At 34.4% G+C, this 22,842-nt stretch overlaps 1 protein-coding gene across 1 annotated transcript; it reads right to left on the minus strand.

Annotated features, from left to right (window-relative positions):
* Positions 1 to 1,201: 1,201 nt before the first annotated feature.
* On the minus strand, positions 1,202 to 14,459 carry LOC127844537 (cytochrome b-c1 complex subunit Rieske, mitochondrial-like). Its single transcript, XM_052374874.1, has 4 exons — positions 14,225 to 14,459; positions 5,574 to 5,714; positions 2,326 to 2,628; positions 1,202 to 1,576 (listed from the first exon to the last, which is right to left on the minus strand). Exons 1-4 carry the CDS (start codon positions 14,394 to 14,396, stop codon positions 1,413 to 1,415), a joined length of 780 nt encoding a protein of 259 aa, XP_052230834.1. The 5' UTR covers positions 14,397 to 14,459; the 3' UTR covers positions 1,202 to 1,412.
* Positions 14,460 to 22,842: the final 8,383 nt, after the last annotated feature.

Here is a 22,842-nt window from a genome sequence, read left to right on the forward strand (position 1 = left end):
CTTTCACCACTCAAAATGTGCAGCTCCATGACATACACATGCATGCCAAATATCAAGTTGCTATCTTCAATATTGCAAAAGTATTCATAAAATGAGCAATTTTGGCCACATATATTTGACCTCTGACCTTGAAGGATGACCTTGACCTTTCACCACTCAAAATGTGTAGCTTCATGAGATACACATGCATGCCAAATATGAAGTTGCTATCTTCAATATAGCAAAAGTTATTGCAAAATGTTAAAGTTGGCGCAAACCAACCAACCAACCAACCAACAGACCAACCAACAGACAGGGCAAAAACAATATGTCCCCTTCTACTATAGTGGGGGACATAAAAATTGTGTCTTCACCCACTACAGGCATTTTTTCATGGGGCGGGTGAATGCCCATGGACTCCCTAAAATGTGCCTGCACATCATTGGCGGGCACGCTGCGCCCCAAAATTTGTAAGAACTTTACAAAATTCCATTCAGGGAGACAATTATTCCAGTTGGTATATCATTGAATTTATAAGTGGAATGGAATTTTAACAGCAACAGCAGCCATATTGGACGCATCTTATATTTCTAAACTTCCTCAATGATAGCAGCATGGCATCATTCAGATTCTTGATTGGAAATCAATTTCCAACCGAAAATGTCTTTAACATTTATTATACACATCAAGTCCAGGTTTAGGTCATATTCTGCCAGACTATATTCCTTATAATCGAAAAGTTCTTAGTAAAATGAATGTAATTTTCTGTCAGTTGAGCTGATGCCATTTCAACATGCATGTCCATGAACCTTGATCTGGGAAACAGGGATTAATTCATGTTGTTAAAGTGTCGTCCCAGATTAGCCTGTCAAGTCAGCACAGGCTTATCAGGGACAACACTTTTTTACTACGCTGCATATTCGCTAAGATGAAACTTTCAACAAAAAAGTACAATAAAAGTGGAAAGTGTCGTCCCTGAATTGCCTGTCTGGACTGAAAATGCTTATCCTTGACTAGATTGGTTACCTCCCCTTATCTATCGCATACTCTCTATATATTATAGTCAATGGTTATATTAAACGGGGGACCCGTTCAATCCTGGAAGCCTGTTTATACCTCTTTAAGCCCCGTTTTCCCAGAGTGTGGCTCATATAAATAATATTTGTGGACAATGGCATTTACCTTAGTTTTCTAACATTCAAAAAGTCACAGAATAATACTATTAAACATTTCAAACTTTATTAAGATACAGAAACATTTGCAATCATCACAACAGCAACATTCTCCAAATTCAGTTGGATTCAAAATAAATATAAAAGTTCTTAAGACCAATTAGATGGTGATCAATATACTTTCTTAAAACATTTGTATAGCTACTGCTCTTTAATTATTTTAGCAAATCACTTTTAACGTCTAATGAGAACAGCTGAGTCTTATCCAACAACAACAGAATTTTCCTCTGTGTACTCATAAAACGGTACATCTAGGTTGAGAGGAGCTGGACCCTTCCTGATTCTACCAGAGGCATCATAGTGGGACCCATGACATGGACAGTAATAACCGTTGAAATCACCAGCCTCAGCAACCGGCACACAACCTGAAACAGACCAGCTGCAATTAACCCTTTGCATATCGGGAAATTTGTCGTCAGCTAAAATGTTGTCTGCTGAATTTCTAAAATTAGCATTTTCTTCCCATTTTTTCTCAAAGAATACTATCAAAATAGCAAACAGTTTAGATCCTGATGAGACGCCACATTTTGTAATAAATCATAATAAATCAGCAAATCTTAAACAAATGTTTACCCCCGACCTTTGAGAGAGTAAAATTATGACTGAGTTTTAAGGGTAATAGTATTAGCAAGGAATCAAACACTGGAATTAAACAAATTCACTTTCAGAAAGATTCAAGAAACAAAACACTACTTTTAGTTTTTAACATCAAAATACTTTAGCAAACTTATGTCCTTTTACCAGAGACAAAATATTGAAATATGTAAAACACAAAAGTTTAAATACAAATGAGCTTAAGTCTGGGCAACAGGGGTTAAATGCATGTAAATGAAGTGTTGTCCCAGATAAGCCTGTGCAGTCCACACTGGCTATTGAGGGATGACACTTTACTCTGGGCAACAGGGGTTAAATGCATGTAAATAAAGTGTTGTCCCAGATAAGCCTGTGCAGTCCACACTGGCTATTGAGGGATGACACTTTCCGCTATTATTGTAATGTTTGTTAAAAGGAATTCTCTTCTTAGAGAAAATCCAGTGCACAGGCTATTCCGGGCTAACACTTTACCCAAATGCAGTAATCAATGTTTTCCCTGAGCAAGAATAAAATTTCTTACCAAGATGTGTGCAGATTCCGACACAGATGAGAAACTTTGGGTCTTTGCAGCGATCAGTGTCGTGTTGGGGATCGCGCAGGGTGGTCAGGTCCACGTTCTGTTCTGCCTCAATCTCTTCGGCGGTCCTGTGTCGAATGAAGAGGGGCTTGCCACGCCACTTGAAGATCATCGTCTTTCCTTCAGGTATATCAGCCATGCTAACCTCTACTTTAGCCATGGCTAGAATATCCTTGGTGGCACTGATGGACGACACCACTCCATATACTACGTCTTTACCAGCGTAGACACCAGCTGTTCCGAAACCTGTTATACAAAGCCCAAGGTTCTGGAGGTTAAAAAATTAGTCAAACAAAATTCTTGTCTGTGACAACAAAATATTAAATATTTAATCAAATTGATAAAAACATGTTTTGAAAGTTAAGTAGAACATAATTAAATGTCGATCAGAGATGTTTTTTAAATGTTAGGGACTATTATATTTTCTTTCTTTTATTTCACTAGGTGCTAGTTAACATTCAATTAGATTATATTAATATGTTTTAAAAACTATACAAGCAGACCTTTTGTTTCAATATTAAGGGGAATTCATATATTGTAAAGGATCTACCTCCATTCACATGTATTTAAGGACAAAGATGCTCAACTTCAGCTTTACTTTATGCACCAATAAATTAAAAGAAGCATTCTGCTTTTGAGACATGACTTAGATTAAATTTCAGGCTGGTTACATGTACAGCAAATTCCAGTTGTTGTTTTTTCGCTTTATATTTTACACCCTCTTTGTTTTTTATTGGGAAACAGCGCGATTGACCATGAAATGGAGAAAAATTAAACATTATTAATAAGATTATAAAGAAAAGTATACCAATTGTTTATAAGTGCATGTTTAACTGCTTTCTAAAATTTGTATTATTCAGTGCTAGGACATTTTTGATTTTATTGGAAAAGTTTGGCATAATATTTTTTTGGAAATTTTGATCAGATGTTTGGGAAAAATGTTACTTTTTAACTCTTTTTTACTGTACCTTTTTCCATCGGGAAACAGCCTGTAAGAGGTTGTAATTTCGTGTAAAAAATAATTGAATTCAATAGCTTATTTCTCTTTTTTAGCCTGAAAAGAACTTGTAGAAAAGAACTTCGTAGAAAAGAACTATGAATGTGCAATCACACTGAATTATGCTGTCTTAGAAGTAATCAAGAACCAAATGATTCTTTAAAAATGTGGGTGATGTTCATTGTAAAATCTCTCCTTGGTTAGCTTCTATAAAGAGTTAATCAGAGACTAAACTTGTAATATTAAGCAAGCATACACAATTGAATCAATTGTCACATTTTTTTTTTTATTAAACACATTTCATGAATGTGAACAAGGAATGTTATTTAACATTAAATGACCTCAATTTTGTACCATACATCAAATAATGCTGATCTTTCATACATCTTGTTTCTCTCTTGATTTTTTAAAAAGAAGATTGTATATAATCACTCTTACTTATATAAACAAGAGCACCACTTAACGGGTGCCACACTGGGCTGCGAAAGCTTGTCAGAATTTTTTCTTTTTTTAGAGGTCACAGTGACCTTGACCTTTGACCTAGTGACCCAAAATGGGTGTGGCGTGTAGAACTCATCAAGGTGCATCTACATATGAAGTTTCAAAGTTGTAGGTGGAAGCACTTTGATTTTAGAGCGAATGTTAAGGTCTATTTTAAAGTTTGATATTAGAGGTCACAGTGACCTTGACCTTTGACCTAGTGACCCAAAAATGGGTGTGGCGTGTAGAACTCATCAAGGTGCATGTACATATAAATTTTCAAAGTTGTAGGTGGAAGCACTTTGATTTTAGAGCCAATGTTAAGGTTTTAGCATGACGCCAACGTCGGATGACGAGCTGGCTATGACAATAAAAAAACAGCTTCGCTAAAAAATTAATTCATTTATTGTGAATTATGTCATGTTATTTGCTTACAAAACCAAAAAATCAAGCAGGCTGTTATCCTTATATATAAGATAAGTGTTGGGCACAGACAAAAGAGCATGATACCAAATGTTTACAGAACTATAAAATAGTTGCGTTCTGGTAAAACTGAGCTAAATGCATGCATGTGCATCATGTGTCGTCCCAGGTTAGCATGATGATGTGCAGTCTTTTCTTAAAAACAAGAGGGCCATGATGGCCCTGAATCGCTCACCTGACTAACCTTGCTACATCAACTTAAATTCTATCAGACCCATATACAATCCTAAGCCAGTTTTCATTAATTAATACATTCTGAAAAAATTTCATTAAGACGTGATGAAAACTGTGACCTGTTTCATCTACACAAGGTTTTACTAGAATTGGCCCGGTGACCTAATTTTTGATCCCAGATGACCCATATACGATCCAAAATCAGATATTATCAAGATTAACATTCTGACCATATTTCAGTAAGATCAGATGAAAACTATGACCTCTATTGTCTACACAAGGTTTTTTTATTATTTGACCTAGTGACCTAGTTTTTGACCCCAGATGACCCAAATACAATCCCAACCCAGATTTCATCAAGGTAAACATTTTGACCAAATTTCATACAGATTGGATGAAAACTGTGACCTCTATTGTCTACACAAGGTTTTTCTATTATTATACCCAGCGACCTAGTTTTTGACCCCTGATGACCCAAATACAATCCCAACCCAGATTTCATCAAGATAAACATTCTGACCAAATTTCATAAAGATTGGATGAAAACTGTGACCTCTACTGTCTACACAAACAAATTGTTGACGGACGCACGCATGCACACACACACAACTGACGCCGGCCATCACAATAAAATACTGTCGAAGGGAAAAAAGTCATCCCTAATCTGGGACGACGCTTAACAAGAGCACCGCATAACAGGTGCCACGCTCGGCTGCGGGTGCAGTTTTGAATAAATGAACGCTTGTCAGATTTTTTTTTAAGAGGTCACAGTGACCTTGACCTTTGACCAAATGACCCAAAAATGGGTGTTGCATGTAGAACTAATCAAGGTGCAGCTACATAGGAAGTTTCAAAGTTGAAGGTTGAAGCACTTTGATTTTAGAGCCAATGCTCAAAACCTTTACAAAATGTAAAGGTTTTAGCACAAAGCGGACGACACGACGACGGACACGACGAGCTGGCTATGACAATACCTCGGGGTTTCTCCGAAAACAGACGAGCTAATAAGCAAGGATTAAGCCCTGTTTTCCAAGCATGCAGCTCAATAGTTTGTCACCTGCAGCCATGAGGTAGGTGAAGAGCTTAGCGTCCTCCTGGCCCTTGTTCTTGTCAGTGTTGGACACATTGCCATGGCGCCGGTAGTCGTCAACATCGGGAACCCGGACATCCGTGTGGGAGAACCGCACCTGGCTGCCTCCTTAAAATGGTTAAAAGTTGATCAAGAATTTATTCTTAACAACATTTGGGATTTCAACAATATTGGTGTGTTCAGTGCCTTCCCCAGGATTTTTTCAGGCGCCCCGGGGCCGATCGGGGTGGGTTGGGGAGGGGTATCCCCTCCCGACGTTGATTTTTTTTTTAATTTAACGTGTCAATTCACGTTCTGTGGTGCGTTATAACTCAAAGCAAAACAGCGTCAAAAGACGTCATTTGGTGCGCTATGACTTCAAAAAAATCCCCCAGTCATTTAAAGATATTTTTTTTATATTGTTTAATTGTTTTAAAACTTTTCCGCACAGATAGTAAAATCCCGACTCGAACGATTCCCCAATACATCCGTTTCAACCCGACTCTATTACTGTATACTTACTATTTTTCAAGTTTCTATTTATTATCCGATAATCCCGTTTATTCCGTTTTTATCAATCTCTTTCTGCTAAATATTTACAATAAAGGCTTTCAGTTATTTCTTTAACACAAACCTTGCCATTTTTTAAGTGACTATTTATAGATTTGATGAAATATTGCCTCTGAATATGCGTCAATCCCCTGACCTGTTGTGTGCTTGTTAAAACGCTCAATACACGCCATTTGTATGCAATAGACGCGACGTTGTACATGCTGCATAATTTTCGCGCTCTTTTTAATTGAGAAAAAGATTCGACACAAAATAAATTTGCACTGCTAATTTGAAGCAAAAATATTTAACGTTGCGGTAACATTTACATTCGGAAGTGTGTTTCGGATTAAAAACGCGTTATCATCGACTTACGGGAATGGGTTTCGGATTACAAATTTAATTATTCCCATTTGAGATTTCAACAAATATTAACCGTTGCGTTATAAATTTAACGATAATTTGTTTAAACACTTTACGAGTCGAATAAATGTTTTGACGGAATTATGCATGAAATTCACGTTGTCCACGAGGATCACGGCCGGTTGCCATCATCAGTCTTCTAACTATCGATTATCGGACGAAACATTTACAAGTGTGCGTAATTTATTCAACGAAAATTTGTTAAGCGCATTACGTGTCGAATAAATGTCAGAAAAACGAGGTTAATCAGTTCTATAAATGGACATGTTGAAATATACATGTACTGGAATTAAATAAATTGTTATCACATCATTGTAACCGGGAGTCATTTGCACAACTTACTCGCTATAATAATTAATTGTTTACCACTTGCTATTAATTTCTCGTATTATGAGTCATAGGTAACACTTGTTTACAGTAAAAAGGTGTGATGATGATGCCCGAAACCGTCTTTAATGTTCTGTACTGTACTAATTACCGATTTATATTACTCAAATGGTACAACTTCTTACTAATCAAGCTGCGATAAACTCTTACTTCATGCCCGACGTCAATCAAAAATAGTGGTACGATAGTTAACCCCGCCCTCATAAGCATTCGCGTAACCGATTGGACGATGAACTTCACAGTTTGACAACTGGAAAGTTACCAGATACAGCCTTGTCAGCATTTAAATGACCGTGTAATGTGGCTAGAACAATCGATACGCGCGTCATGCTATTCTCTTATCAGTGGATTACCCCATGTGGTGTTTATGGCGATTACTTGTGAAAGTAGGTACCGAGTGCTCTTTTAAAACAGGGAATATTGATACACTGATAGGGAAACCTTGATTTTTTTGGACAATCTCCACTTTCTTTTACTGAAGAATACACTGATCGGAAAATTTCAAGCGCCCCGGGGACTCTGATTTCGAAATTCAAGCGCCCCGGCAAGGGGCGCTTAAATGGCCTGGGGAAGGCACTGGTGTTGTATAACAACTTTTGCAACAATCAAATAAGATTTAACCAGTCAATACAATGATAAGGCAGAACTGAGAACTTATTTTAACAAAAATGAAGACATATATTATAACATTTCGGGACAATATAGGAAGGAATATGTCCATTGACATGATAGAATACTAGAAAAAACATTTTTCCTAACTATAACAAAATATTGAACAGAAATTGAAATACATCATATGACTTTGAAACCATAACTTTCGCTTTAGATGTTTAAGATATAAAGTCAAGGTTGATGGTTGCATGATTCCCTTATTTGATGTACATTTGTTAAAATCTGGAAACTAGAGCAGGTCAGGTGATAATATTGACCAACAAGAGCACCACATCTTGTCAGATTTAAAAAAAAAAATTTAGAGGTCACAGTGACCTTGACCTTTGACCTAATGACCCAAAATGGGTGTGGCGTGTAGAAGTCATCAAGGTGCATGTACATATGAAGTTTCAAAGTTGTAGGTGGAAGCACTTTAATTTTAGAGGCAATGTTAAGGGTTTTGTTAAAGTTTTATATTAGAGGTCACAGTGACCTTGACCTTTGACCTAGTGACCCAAAAATGGGTGTTTCATGTAGAACTCATCAAGGTGCAACTACATATGAAGTTTCAAAGTTGTAGGTGGAAGCATTTTGATTTTAGAGCCTATGTTAAAGTTTGATATTAGAGGTCACAGTGACCTTGAACTTTGACCTAGTGACCCAAAATGGGTGTGGCATGTAGAACTCATCAAGGTGCATCTACATATGAAGTTTCAAAGTTGTAGGTGGAAGCACTTTGATTTTAGAGGCAATGTTAAGTTTTTTGTTAAAGTTTTATATTAGAGGTCACAGTGACCTTGACCTTTGACCTAGTGACCAAAAAATGGGTGTAGCATGTAGAACTCATCAAGGTGCAACCACATACATGTATAAAGTTTCAAAGTTGTAGATGGAAGCTCTTTTAATTTTAGAGCGAATTTTAAAGTTTGATATCAGAGGTCACAGTGACCTTGACCTTTGACCTAGTGACCCAAAAATGGGTGTGGCGTGTAGAACTCATCAAGGTGCATCTACATATGAAGTTTCAAAGTTGTAGGTGGAAGCACTTTGATTTTAGAGCCAATGTTAAGGTTTTAGCATGACCCCTACGACGGACATCGGACGAGCTGGCTATGACAATAGCTCGTTTTTTTCCCGGAAAATAGCCTCGCTAATAAAAACCTTATTCCAGGGTTTTACATTCATGTCAAACATTAAGGGTCCATAGGACTCTAGTTAATAATGTTCAGGGGTCCTTTCAATAAAAATGGGGGTCCCAATTTAACTTAGTGATATATTATATTAGTAGTATAGCACTCCTGGCATTCAAACATGCATGGTCCTTTACTCATGATGGCAAGTATTGTTTGCTTGTTTTTGCTGTGAATTTGTTGTTTTTAGCATGCTACAATGGAAACATAATAGTGTTTAATGTTTTAATACTACAGATATGCATGTTTCACAATACATTAAATCATTTCTGAATGAAAGCCATAGATACTTATTAAGCCAATCCGGCAAAAACTTTAAAGCCTTTTTAGTAACATGGGGCATTGTTGCAGTGACATGTCCCACAGAAACCTTGCACTTATTTGGCTAATTCAGCATCTTTTAAACTCGTTTGAAAGCATGCTCACATGTCACCTTGTTTTGACATTTTTGCAGACGAAAAAGGGAATATTTAAATGCATGCCATTTTAGTTACAAGCAGCGATTGAATGCTAAATATACAGGCTGTGTCAAAGTCGATTAGTTAAAAGTATCGTAACTGATTATTTACATAAACACAAGCCAAGCTTTAACACACACCCATTAAATTAAAGATTGTTATTATTTTTATAGTTTAATCTTGCTTGCCAAATAATAAGCTATCGTTACCTCAGTAAGCTTTTCCTTCATAGGGACATAAATAGCTTACATTTACGCAATGTAATCTCAATTTGGGACTTTACACCTATAAGCAACAGCAGGTGCGCGATAACACCATTGGTCGATAAATTAACAAGAGAGACATCCTTCTAGAAAATTATGTACTGCAGTTGTCTTTCAGAGTTTCTTGTTGATATTACGAGAACCAATACGAAAAAAATGATTGTGCATCCCATGGGACGCAAATTAACAGATATGACAGGTCCTGACTGGCATTTTATGCGTATTTGACGCAGAATATCGCATCCCGTAAACCCTGCTTATTATTTTTAATGTCATAATAAGATTGCAAGTGCGCTTGATTGGTGGGTTACAAATCTTTCATTCTTATGGAATTTTCCATATTTGAGCAAAGTTCCACAAAAGAAAGTCCATATAAGTGACATGAACAGAGATTCGTTTGCATGTTGTACCAAAAACACTTTTTACACATCAATTTTTCTGATTTTTTCAAGACATAAAGTATACCATGTTTTAAAACAAGAGCACCTCCTTACAGGTGCATACCGCTCATCTATTTTTCTTTTTAAAGGTGAAGGGACCTATCTCAATACTTCAATAAAAAAGATGGATGGGTGGGGTGGAGAGGGGTGTATAGTGTGGGGGTGTGGTCATTTATTACTTTATCTTCCAAAAATAAGAAATAAAAATGCAAAAACAAAATAAGGTTTATTTATTCGGTGGGGGGGGGATGCTTGGGTGGGACAGTCTTTGAAAAATAAAATAATAAAAATAAATATTTTTATTTTTTTTAACCATGTTTCCAAAAAAACAATTGGATGGGGGGTTTGGGTGGAGTCTATTGTAGTATGTCATGTAAGAGTTGTTTTGTCAAAGTATCAATCAAATCTGATCATAAATAACGAAGTCATTGCAATTTTTGCAAAATTTAATAATTTGACCCTGAGAGTCAAGGTCATTCAACGGTCAAGGTAAAATTCAACTTGCCAGGTACAGTAACCTCATGAAAGTATTTGAAGTTTGAAAGCAATAGTCTTGATACTTTAGAAGTTAAGTGGTTGTAAACACAAAATTTAACCATATATTCAATGTTACTAAGTCAAACAAGAAACCGTCGGAGACGGTTTTGTCACAATATTGCACTTTATATTCAGATAAAAGGAAACGTCTTGAGGGCACAGTAGTTGGGGGGACAAGAATTTTTTATAAAAAATTTCAAAGGGCCATAGCTCTGTGAAAAATCATCCGACCAGAACCGGCTAATAATATGCACATCTCCTCTTGGTAGTGAAGCTTCCCATAAAGTTTCATTGAATTCCGGTCATTAGTTGCTGAGAAATAGCCCAGACAAAAATTGTGCACGGATGGACGGACAGACGAAATTTCCGAAAATTTTTTGGGGGAGCATAAAAAGGGCCATAATTCCGTCAAAATGAAAACCAGATTTATGAAACTTGTTCCGTACAGTCCCCTTATGATAGTTTGCGAGTGTTCCAAGTCTGAAAGCAATAGCTATGATACTTTAGGAATAAAGCGGCCCAAAACACAAAACTTAACGTAATTTTCAATTTTCTAAGTATAAAGGGGCCATAATTCTGTCAAAATGCCAGTCAGAGTTAAATAACTTTGCCTGCACAGTCCCCTTATGATAGTGAGTAAGTGTCGCATGTATGAAAGCAATAGCTTTGATACTTTAGGAATAAAGTGGACCTAAACACAAAACTTAACCAAATTTTCAATTTTCTAAGTATAAAAAGGGTACATAATTCTGTCAAAATGCACGCCAGAGTTATCAAACTTTGCCTGCCCAGTCACCTCATGATAGTTAGTAAGTGTACCTTGTTTGAATGCAATAGCTTTGATACTTTATGAGAAAAGTGGACCCAAACACAAAACTTAACTGGACGCCGATGCTGATGCCATTGCCCAAGGTGATGACAACAGCTCATAATTTGTTTTCAAAAAATAGATGAGCTAAAAAGCATACAGTTCTTCTGCCATTTTTATCACATATGTCCCAGACTTGACATCTTTGGCACGGGTTGAGAGTAATGCATTATATTACCCAAAGGAACTGAACTGTTCTGAGAAGGTGCACAGAGTTAAGAATACTAGAAAATAAATATTTAATTTCTAGGCACATTTTTCGTTTTAAAATGAGCTGCTGAGATGTCTAGTATTATCATTAACGCAAATACCGGTATTCTGACCAAGTTTTATTAAAAGGCTCACATATTTTCATATCTCACCAATCAATCTCTTCAGTCATACTTTGATAGAAAAACACTAACCTTCTGTAAAAATGACTGTTGATTTTTTTCATTAAGCAAATCTTTATATAAATATTTAAACACAAATATTTTCAACATTATTGACTTTATTATGTTATATGTGAATCAACTTACATCCAGTCAAAATCTTAAACACATTTTTTACAACTATAGACCAGTTCACGCGTGACGTCACGCGCACTTGCGTGATTACATCCGGACTATATTGGTAGTCAAAAGAAAGATACAATCAATGGGGAGAAATAGAGCGTGATTGGTTATATTTAAACGATTATATTTATAATAATTTAGATTTTATTTTTCAACATGCCGACAAGTTGTTCTACGTTACTGAAACAATAAGATTGAACACAATGAATAAATAGATCAATTCCAAATAAAAAACATTTACAAATTAACCATAATGGTATTTGTCTGGGCAGGGACCTATACCCTGGTCCGGGAAAACTGAAATGTTGACACATTAAATAAACATTTAATTAAATTAAATGCAATAGATTTCATTTCATTGTTTGCATCAATCTTAAAATCGTTTTAAGCCTTTGTATTCCGGTGTTTAATTGCCCTTTTGTTCTGCCTAATCAGATTATCTCGTTTTGATCAGATATTGTCCAGACCTAACTAACAACATGGTGTCATAAATCACACTTGGTGGCAGATGACAGTCGGGTCATTAAACGCAATTGATGATGCCACCATGTCTTCATTCTGGTAGTATTAAGTTACAAGGCATTTGGTTGAATAAATTAACCGCCGACATACTTAACAGTGGCTTTAATTAGATATTTTACATATTGTACAAATTTGAAGTCTATAGATTATCGGAAATTGAACACGGTAAAGATACAAGTCTGTTTTATTTATAAAAAAATAAAGTATTTATGAATTATAAAATGTAAATAAATAATAATTAAAGTATTTAGCGGGCATCGTTTAATTATAAATACGTCATTCCGTATGAAGATGTAATGTTACGGCAATGCACGAAATACATCATAAAAACAAGAAATTACGTTTGACATCAATGGGGGTAAATAATAATGAAACAATATGTATATATTATATATGTTTATATATTATGTTGTGTGTGTGTGTGTGTTTGTGTGTGGGTGTTAAATGTTAGATAGTTGTCACTCATACTCGATCACTAGTAACGAGTTTACAATATACATGAATACACAGTTCAATTGGCATCATGTGAGGTTGTGTTTTTCAGTTGAATGTTAATATTCATCAAGTCATTCTCTGAACAACACCCATCCAAATTAAAATTACATGTAAATACCGTCATGAACTTCGCTTTTAATAGGGCTTTGTGGTACGTTTATTTTTAATGAAACACTGACACATTCTATCACTAATTTTTTATTACTCTAGTTTACGCATGCAATTGATAATTATATTTTTATAATTAGATGTATCATTATTTTTATTGAAGCTTTTCTGCAAATAATTATACGGCTAGTGCATAGAGCTCTTTGTTGTGTCGAATTGTCTGTCGTTCAGTCTTCAGACAATCTTAATTACTTTGATGCTAATGACGCGTTCTTTTCAAATGCAAATAAATGTGTTAATGCATTCTTTTGGCACTAAATATTACATTTTTTAAATATTATTTAGGTGTTGTTTTTTTTAGTTTCTTTTCGATTTATTGACTTCGATTAATAGGGCTTTGTGGTACGTTTATTTTCAATGAAACACTGACACATTCTATCACTAATTTTTTATTACTCTAGTTTACGCATGCAATTGATAATTATAATTTTATAATTAGATGTATCATTATTTTTATTGAAGCTTTTCTGCAAATAATTATACCGCTTATGCATAGAGCTCTTTGTTGTGTCTAAATTCTGTTGTTCAGTCTTCAGACAATCTTAATTACTTTGATGCTAATGACGCGTTCTTTTCAAATGCAAATAAATGTGTTAATGCATTCTTTTGGCACTAAATATTATATTTTTTAAATATTATTTAGGTGTTGTTTTTTTTAGTTTCTTTTCGATTTATTTACTAAACAAGTCTCGTTATCCATATGCTTGGCGTTAGCTGTAAGCATAGCTTTTGACTACCAGTGCATTGCGCATGCGTGAAAATCAGGAATCAAAACAATAACAATGAACTGGTCTATAAACACATTTATGTGATAGAATTCTCTAATTTACATTACGTTACACATCACTTTTACATAATTTAAAAGAAATGTTAAAAAATTCAAAATATAACCATTGCTAAAGTAGTAAAATAACAAGACAGAATGAATTAAGCTTTAAAAATTTTGCAAATTACATAAGAGTAAAGTGCATCAACTTTTGTAGTCTTAAGACTGAAAATGTGTAAGATTTCCAGAAATTAAATTAATGTATAAACATCGCTTTCATATTTCTTAGCATTATTCAGTATCTTTAATGATTCGACCGTAAATAAGTAACATTCCTGTGTTAAGAGTACATCATGTAGGCATAATACCTGTCAATCCCGTACAAGCAGAAATTGCTGCTGTGGGCAATGGGTGAATTCCTGGTTTACATTTTGGTACAAAAGGTTTTTTCTTGGGAATAACATTGACAAGCTGACTTCTAAAGGCTGGCACTATTTGAGAACATGCCGTTAGTCCCGACGATTTGGGAATAGATATCATTGTTCTTGCGTCCCTAACCAACTCAATGGCGGAAGAAGGTCATCCGCACTACGGCTGCACAGTTGTCGTAAATTTAAACCACGGTTACACGTCACATTATACGTTGAAACATAAAAAGAGTTCGTAATGGAGCATATTGTAATTCTGTCTGTGATTCCTCGTCGCCATCTGCTCTGACACCAACCGAACAACACCACACGAAATAGCTTCATCATCGTCAGTGACATTTGTACACAATCAATACAATGTAACATGGTGTCTGCCATGATGTTGGTAGTCTGATACTTTTTTGCATAGTCTGAGACTCGTTTGACAATGATCATGGATAGACTTTTATACAAAAAAATAATCAACTGTTTGAGTCACATGCCATATTGTTTTCTCATACTTTCTTTACATATTGAATCGCTTCTGTGTTATGCCACTCTGTTTTGGCAAGGCTATGAGTTCTTTGTTTTCAGAGGCAAACTTAGTTTAATTAGACGACATCAATGATGTATGATTGAATGGTGCCAGTAATTAATTACCTGATTTTATATTTTCTTGTGGTAATTAGGACTCCATGATAATCTACTGAGGCAAATATGACAATTCAATTTATACTTCATTTGATTCTGATACATGGATATGTCTGTATTAAAGGACTTTATTCGTTTTATTTATTGTGAAAATTAAAAATTTATTGTATGATATGGGATATAAATGAAATGTATTTTAATCAGTTACTTCAATTTCAGGTAAGAATAATCAATCATGTATTACTACTGGTGCTAATCAATTACACTAAGACACTCACGGACACTTAGACAATCTGGCAAAAAATATAATCTATGGCAATATTTTAGGCTAAATTCATAAATAATATCACAAAATATATTTAATTAATAACACACATTCATATTACACACATTCATATTACACCATATATTATGTTTCTCTACATATTATATATATGGTACATTAAGTGCCAGATAGTGGTACATAAAATGCCGGTACACAAACGGACTGGTACGTAAGGTGTAACATTTGAAACGAAAACTATCCTCACTTTAAGGAGGCAATCTACAGTTTTTAGCCCTATTTGCGAATTGAATTTAAGGTGTTTGACCTAAAAAAATGCGACTCCAGAAGCTGAAATGTAAGTATAAATATAAGATCTGGCACGCGTTGTCATATCATACCATATTTTATTAAACGAGTTCAGGAATTTTGTTAGAAAGCGAGCCTTTGGCAGCTAGTGTCAGATCTTTTTTATCACATGCTTTTAAATGAGCAAATCAAATAAATATTTACGCAAACATAATGATAAATCCCGAATGTTGTTTACATTTCGTCATTTGACGTTGCAACGTCATTTCAGCAAAATAACAAAATGCGATTGGTCAATAAACGAAAACTAAGCCAATGAAAACGCTAAAAAATGTTGCATTACACATGTGTAATATAAAAAAATATGTAATGGTTGTATTGCATGAAAAACAGGGTATAGCATGTGATAAATGGTCAATATTCTAGTAATTTCACTTGTTTTCAGTAATTCGAAACTAAGTGACCTGGATTTTAGTCAACATTCTGCACATGCTCAGTGAGAAGTAAACACATGTCCTGCTTGAAGCAGCCGACATTTCACAGATTTCAAAGATGGGTTTAAATAAGTTTTGTTTGGCTCAGTTTGAAAGCGTTTTTTTTGTGATAGTGCAAAGCATGTTGTCGACTGAGTGCGTAATCTTACCCGGAAAGATAAATGTGATTGCCGGGTTTATCTAAAAATGTTTTTTTTTACGGGCAAGTTCCGAGACCCCCGAAAAGGTCTAGTTTACCCCAGATATCAATTTAAAGAGCATTATCTGCATTGTTTTGTGCTTTATTTTCAAGCTGTTGATTAGCTGCACTGAATATTGTCTGAATCTATTTTCACGTTGTGACTGAAGGCCTTATTTTGAGGGTGTTTTGCAGACCAGTGATTGTCGGCCTGGGGATTTTCAGGAAAAACTGTAAACAGCCACCAAACATATCGCATCAGGAGTAAAATCACTGGAAGTCGCAAAAATCCATTTTTTATCTTTATCTGGCAAATTTTCTTATCAAGATCACGACTTAATTTCATAATTATATTTAAGAAATTACTATTTGCAAATATCTAACCAGAAATCCCGATTTAAACTTCGGATGCTGTAATAATGAATTATCAATTTTAAAAAGTTGTTAGTTTTATAAAGATTGACCTCAGCCTGTTTAACAGTACATTCGTAATCGATTTTTATTATGACATTTCTGCAATAAAATATATCAGATGATAGTATCATCATAACGTTTATGCTTTCTTTTAAAATCTTAATTACTAGTATAAGTACTTTAATAATCTCGTTCGTAACTATTGCATGCTTGAGGATAAAGATAAACTGATTTATTTTAAAATCATACACTGCACATAAATATACCAATGAGGAGGGTTGGCAATCTACGGGCCTCGCCGCCAAAATGTTGAAAAATTGCAGTAGACCTTGTAAAATTGTGTAATTTCAACTGATAAGGCGACCGTCACTGTGAACTTCGTGAGATTTTTTACCCAATAGACTTTATATTCCACTGAGTATACTCAAAGTAGCATTTATTATCAAGCTCAGATACTAGTTTACTGAAATAATGTGTAACGTGTTTGCTGGAGTTGCGATGAAAATATTAGATATGTGCTTTTTATTAGAACTAGTTCCTACTATTTATATTATTTTGTTGTATTAAAATTCTCAGAGATCAATTAATTGTGCAAGAAATATAAGATATGGAACGAGTTGTCATAGCATACTATATTTTATTATACAATACGCATCTTATGTATGCTTGGCAGGATACTCAGTTGGCTAATGCGTATTTACTTCAGGATTCAGGGGGGTCACTGTTTCGAGCCCTGCTGTGGGCTACTTTTTTTCCTTTTTAAAATTTTATTTTTTATTTTTTACTGGAGCTTTTAAAATTTTATGTTTACATTTATCAATATAAAGCATTTAATGACAAACTTCAAAATATGCCTAAATCTGTTCAAAGGCCCCTTTGAACTAGTGACCCGAAAATCAATAGGGGTCATCTGCCAGATTTCTACTTCGATTTAGGTAAGAATAATCAATCATGTATTACTACTGGGGCTAATAAAATACACTAAGACACTCACTGACACTTAGACAATCTGGCAAAAAATATAATCTATGGCAATATATAAGTCTTAATTCATAAATAATATCACATAAAATACATTTAATAAATAGCACACATTCATATTAAACCATATATTATGTTTCTTTATATATTATATATACGTAAGGTGTAACATTTGAAACAAAAACTATCCTCACTTTAAGGAGGAAATCTACAGTTCTTAGCCCTATTTGCGAATTGAATTTAAGGTGTGTGACCTAAAAAATGCGACTCCAGAAGCTGAAATGTTAGTATAAATATAGGATCTGGCACGAGTTGTCATATCATACCATATTTTATTAAATGAGTTCAGGAATTTTGTTAGAAAGCGAGTTTTTGGCGAGCTTACTAACGAATTTCCTGGACGAGTTTAATAAAATATGGTATGATATGACAACTTGTGTCAGATCTTTTTTATCACAGGCTTTTAAATGAGCAAATCAAATAAATATTTCCGCAAACATAATAAAATCCCGAATGTTGTTAACATTTCGTGACGTCATTTGACGTTACAACGTCATTTCAGCAAAATATCAAAATGCGATTGGTCAATAAACGAAAACTAAGCCAATGAAAACGCTTAAAATGTTGTATTACACATGTGTAATATAAAAAATATGTAATGGTTGTATTACATGGGAAACAGGGTATAGCATGTGATAAATGGTCAATATTCTAGTAACTTCACTTGTTTTCAGTAATTCGAAACTAAGTGACCTGGATTTTAGTCAACATTCTGCACATGCTCAGTGAGAAGTAAACACATGTCCTGCTTGAAGCAGCCGATATTTCACAGATTTCAACGATGGGTTTAAATAAGTTTTGTTTGGCTCAGTTTGAAAGCGTTTTTAGTGTGATAGTGCAATGCATGTTGTCGACTGAGTGCGTAATCTTACCCGGAAAGATAAATGTGATTGCCGGGTTTATCTAAAAATGTTTTTTACGGGCAAGTTCCGAGACCCCCGAAATGGTCTAGTTACCCCAGATATCAATTTAAAGAGCATTTTCTGCATTGTTTTGTGCTTTATTTTCAAGCTGTTGATTAGCTGCATTGAATATTGTCTGAATCTATTTTCAGGTTGTGACTGAAGGCCTTGTTTTGAGGGTGTTTTGCAGACCAGTCGTTGTCGGCCTGGGAATTTTCAGGAAAACTGTAAACTGCCACCGAACATATCGCATCAGGAGTAAAATCACTGGAAGTCGCAAAAATCCATTTTTTTTTCTTTATCTGGCAAATTTTCTTATCACGATCACAACATAATTTCATAATTATATTTAAAAAATTACTATTTGCAGATACTTAACCAGAAATCCCGATTTAAACTTCGGATGCTGTAATAATGAATTATCAATTTAAAAAAGTTGTTAGTTTTATATAGATTGGCCTCAGCCTGTTTAACAGTACATTCGTATTCGATTTTTATTATGACATTTCTGCAATAAAATATATCAGATGATAGTATCATCATAACGTTTATGCTTTCTTTTAAAATCTTAATTACCAGTGTAAGTACTTTAATAATCTCGTTCGTAACTATTGCATGCTTGAGAATAAAGATAAACTGATTTATTTTGAAATCATACAATGCACATAAATATACCAATGAGGAGGGTTGGCAATCTACGGGCCTCGCCGCCAAAATGTTGAAAAATTGCGGTAGACCTTGTAAAATTGTGTAATTTCAACTGATAAGGCGACCGTCACTGTGAACTCTGTGAGATTTTTTACCCAATAGACTTTATATTCCACTGAGTATACTCAAAGTAGCATTTATTATCAAGCTCAGATACTAGTTTACTGAAATAATGTGTAACGTGTTTGCTGGAGTTGCGATGAAAATATTAGATATGTGCTTTTTATTAGAACTAGTTCCTACTATTTATATTATTTTGTTGTATTAAAATTCTCAGAGATCAATTAATTGTGCAAGAAATATAAGATATGGAACGAGTTGTCATAGCATACTATATTTTATTATACAATACGAATCTTATGTATGCTTGGCAGGATAGCTCAGTTGGCTAATGCGTATTTACTTCAGGATTCAGGGGATCACTGTTTCGAGCCCTGCTGTGGGCTACTTTTTTTCCTTTTTAAAATTTTATTTTTATTTTTTACTGGAGCTTTTAAAATTTTATGTTTACATTTATCAATATAAAGCATTTAATGACAAACTTCAAAATATGCCTAAATCTGTTCAAATGCCCCTTTGAACTAGTGACCCGAAAATCACAAGGGGTCATCTGCCAGATTTCTACTTCGATTTAGGTAAGAATAATCAATCATGTATTACTACTGGGGCTAATAAAATACACTAAGACACTCACTGACACTTAGACAATCTGGCAAAAAATATAATCTATGGCTATATATAAGTCTAAATTCATAAATAATATCACATAAAATACATTTAATTAATAGCACACATTCATATTAAACAATATATTATGTTTCTCTATATATTATATATACGTAAGGTGTAACATTTGAAACAAAAACTATCCTCACTTTAAGGAGGCAATCTACAGTTTTTAGCCCTATTTGCGAATTGAATTTAAGGTGTTTGACCTAAAAAATGCGACTCCTGAAGCTGAAATGTAAGTATAAATATAGGATCTGGCACGAGTTGTCATATCATACCATATTTTATTAAATGAGTTCAAGAATTTTGTTAGAAAGCGATTTTTTGGCGAGCTTACTAACGAATTTCCTGGACGAGTTTAATAAAATATGGTATGATATGACAACTTGTGTCAGATCGTTTTTTATCACATGCTTTTAAATGAGCAAATCAAATAAATATTTCCGCAAACATAATGATAAATCCCGAATGTTGTTAACATTTCGTGACGTCATTTGACGTTACAACGTCATTTCAGCAAAATATCAAAATGCGATTGGTCAATAAACGAAAACTAAGCCAATGAAAACGCTTAAAAATGTTGTATTACACATGTGTAATATAAAAAAAATGTAATGGTTGTATTACATGGGAAACAGGGTATAGCATGTGATAAATGGTCAATATTCTAGTAACTTCACTTGTTTTCAGTAATTCGAAACTAAGTGACCTGGATTTTAGTCAACATTCTGCACATGCTCAGTGAGAAGTAAACACATGTCCTGCTTGAAGCAGCCGACATTTGACAGATTTCATCGATGGGTTTAAATAAGTTTTGTTTGGCTCAGTTTGAAAGCGTTTTTTTTTGTGATAGTGCAATGCATGTTGTCGACTGAGTGCGTAATCTTACCCGGAAAGATAAATGTGATTGCCGGGTTTATCTAAAAATGTTTTTTTACGGGCAAGTTCCGTGACCGCCGAAATGGTCTAGTTACCCCAGATATCAATTTAAAGAGCATTTTTTGCATTGTTTTGTTCTTTATTTTCAAGCTGTTGATTAGCTGCATTGAATATTGTCTGAATCTATTTTCAGGTTGTGACTGAAGGCCTTGTTTTGAGGGTGTTTTGCAGACCAGTCGTTGTCGGCCTGGGGATTTTCAGGAAAAACTGTAAACTGCCACCGAACATATCGCATCAGGAGTAAAATCACTGGAAGTCGCAAAAATCAATTTTTTTTTTCTTTATCTGGCAAATTTTCTTATCACGATCACAACATAATTTCATAATTATATTTAAAAAATTACTATTTGCAGATACTTAACCAGAAATCCCGATTTAAACTTCGGATGCTGTAATAATGAATTATCAATCTAAAAAAAGTTGTTAGTTTTATATAGATTGGCCTCAGCCTGTTTAACAGTACATTCGTATTCGATTTTTATTATGACATTTCTGCAATAAAATATATCAGATGATAGTATCATCATAACGTTTATGCTTTCTTTTAAAATCTTAATTACCAGTATAAGTACTTCAATAATCTCGATCGTAACTATTGCATGCTTGAGAATAAAGATAAACTGATTTATTTTGAAATCATACAATGCACATAAATATACCAATGAGGAGGGTTGGCAATCTACGGGCCTCGCCGCCAAAATGTTGAAAAATTGCAGTAGACCTTGTAAAATTGTGTAATTTTAGCTGATAAGGCGACTGTCACTGTGAACTCTGTGAGATTTTTTCCCCAATAGACTTTATATTCCACCGAGTATACTCAAAGTAGCATTTATTATCAAGCTCAGATACTAGTTTACTGAAATAATGTGTAACGTGTTTGCTGGAGTTGCGATGAAAATATTAGATATGTGCTTATTATTAGAACTAGTTCCTACTTTATTATTTTGTTGTATTAAAATTCTCAGAGATCAATTAATTGTGCAAGAAATATAAGATATGGAACGAATTGTCATATCATACCATTTTGTATTACACGAGTTCAGGAATTTTTAAGTAAGCGAGCCTTTGTTTGGCGAGCTTCTAACGAATTTCCTGGACGAGTTTAATAAAATATGTTATTATATACCTGTTTAAGGCCACGACTTTTATATTTCTTGGTTTACAAAACCGCCGACCCTAATTTTTGGAAAATGGGAAAAAAATAAAATCGGAAATTCGTCTTTTTTTTAAATATTTTATTCCCGACCGCACTGCAAAATGAGCGAAATGAGAGAAAAAAAACGATCCGGTTTGAGTACGGTTGCGAATAAAATCAAGTAAGTACAATCAACGATTGGTTCACATATATTGCAGAGATCGGGATATTTTTAAATGTGACACATTATGTACCAGTCCTTTTATGGGCACTTCTCAAAATTTATTTCGGGTAAAAATTACAGACAATAAGAAAATCAGCGTCAGTCAAATGTCGACCCCATCAAAATTTATTTCCGTGTCTGTGACGCAACTATATTGTTTAACATGTTAATTATATTAAACAAACCCGATAGTATTTGATAATAAGTATAAATAATCCAATAAAACACTGCCATTATTTACGATATAGGAATTTTGTAAACACATCCGCCATAGTTTATAGGAACTGTACAGAAAGTTTGGAAATCGGAACAAATCGGTATATCTCGGAAAATCATTGATAAATGTATTTGTCGTTTCAATGCTTAGGGCCGAGTAATTTCGGCAAATCGGAACTCAACTTGTGTAAAACACTAGCTCAATTAACCGTTAAACTCCGCCTCCGTTCTCTGCAAAAGATTCGCAGGCGGAGCTATGCACGTACTTTTATTAAATTGGAGGATTGCAATTGAGAAACAAACACACGATTGGTTCGGCATGTTGATTGCTAGACAAAGGAAGCCAATTTTTTCGGCGCGAAATTTGTCGCTTTATTG

This window comes from Dreissena polymorpha, chromosome 9 (assembly GCF_020536995.1).
Source record: "Dreissena polymorpha isolate Duluth1 chromosome 9, UMN_Dpol_1.0, whole genome shotgun sequence".
NCBI classification, from domain to species: domain Eukaryota; kingdom Metazoa; phylum Mollusca; class Bivalvia; order Myida; family Dreissenidae; genus Dreissena; species Dreissena polymorpha.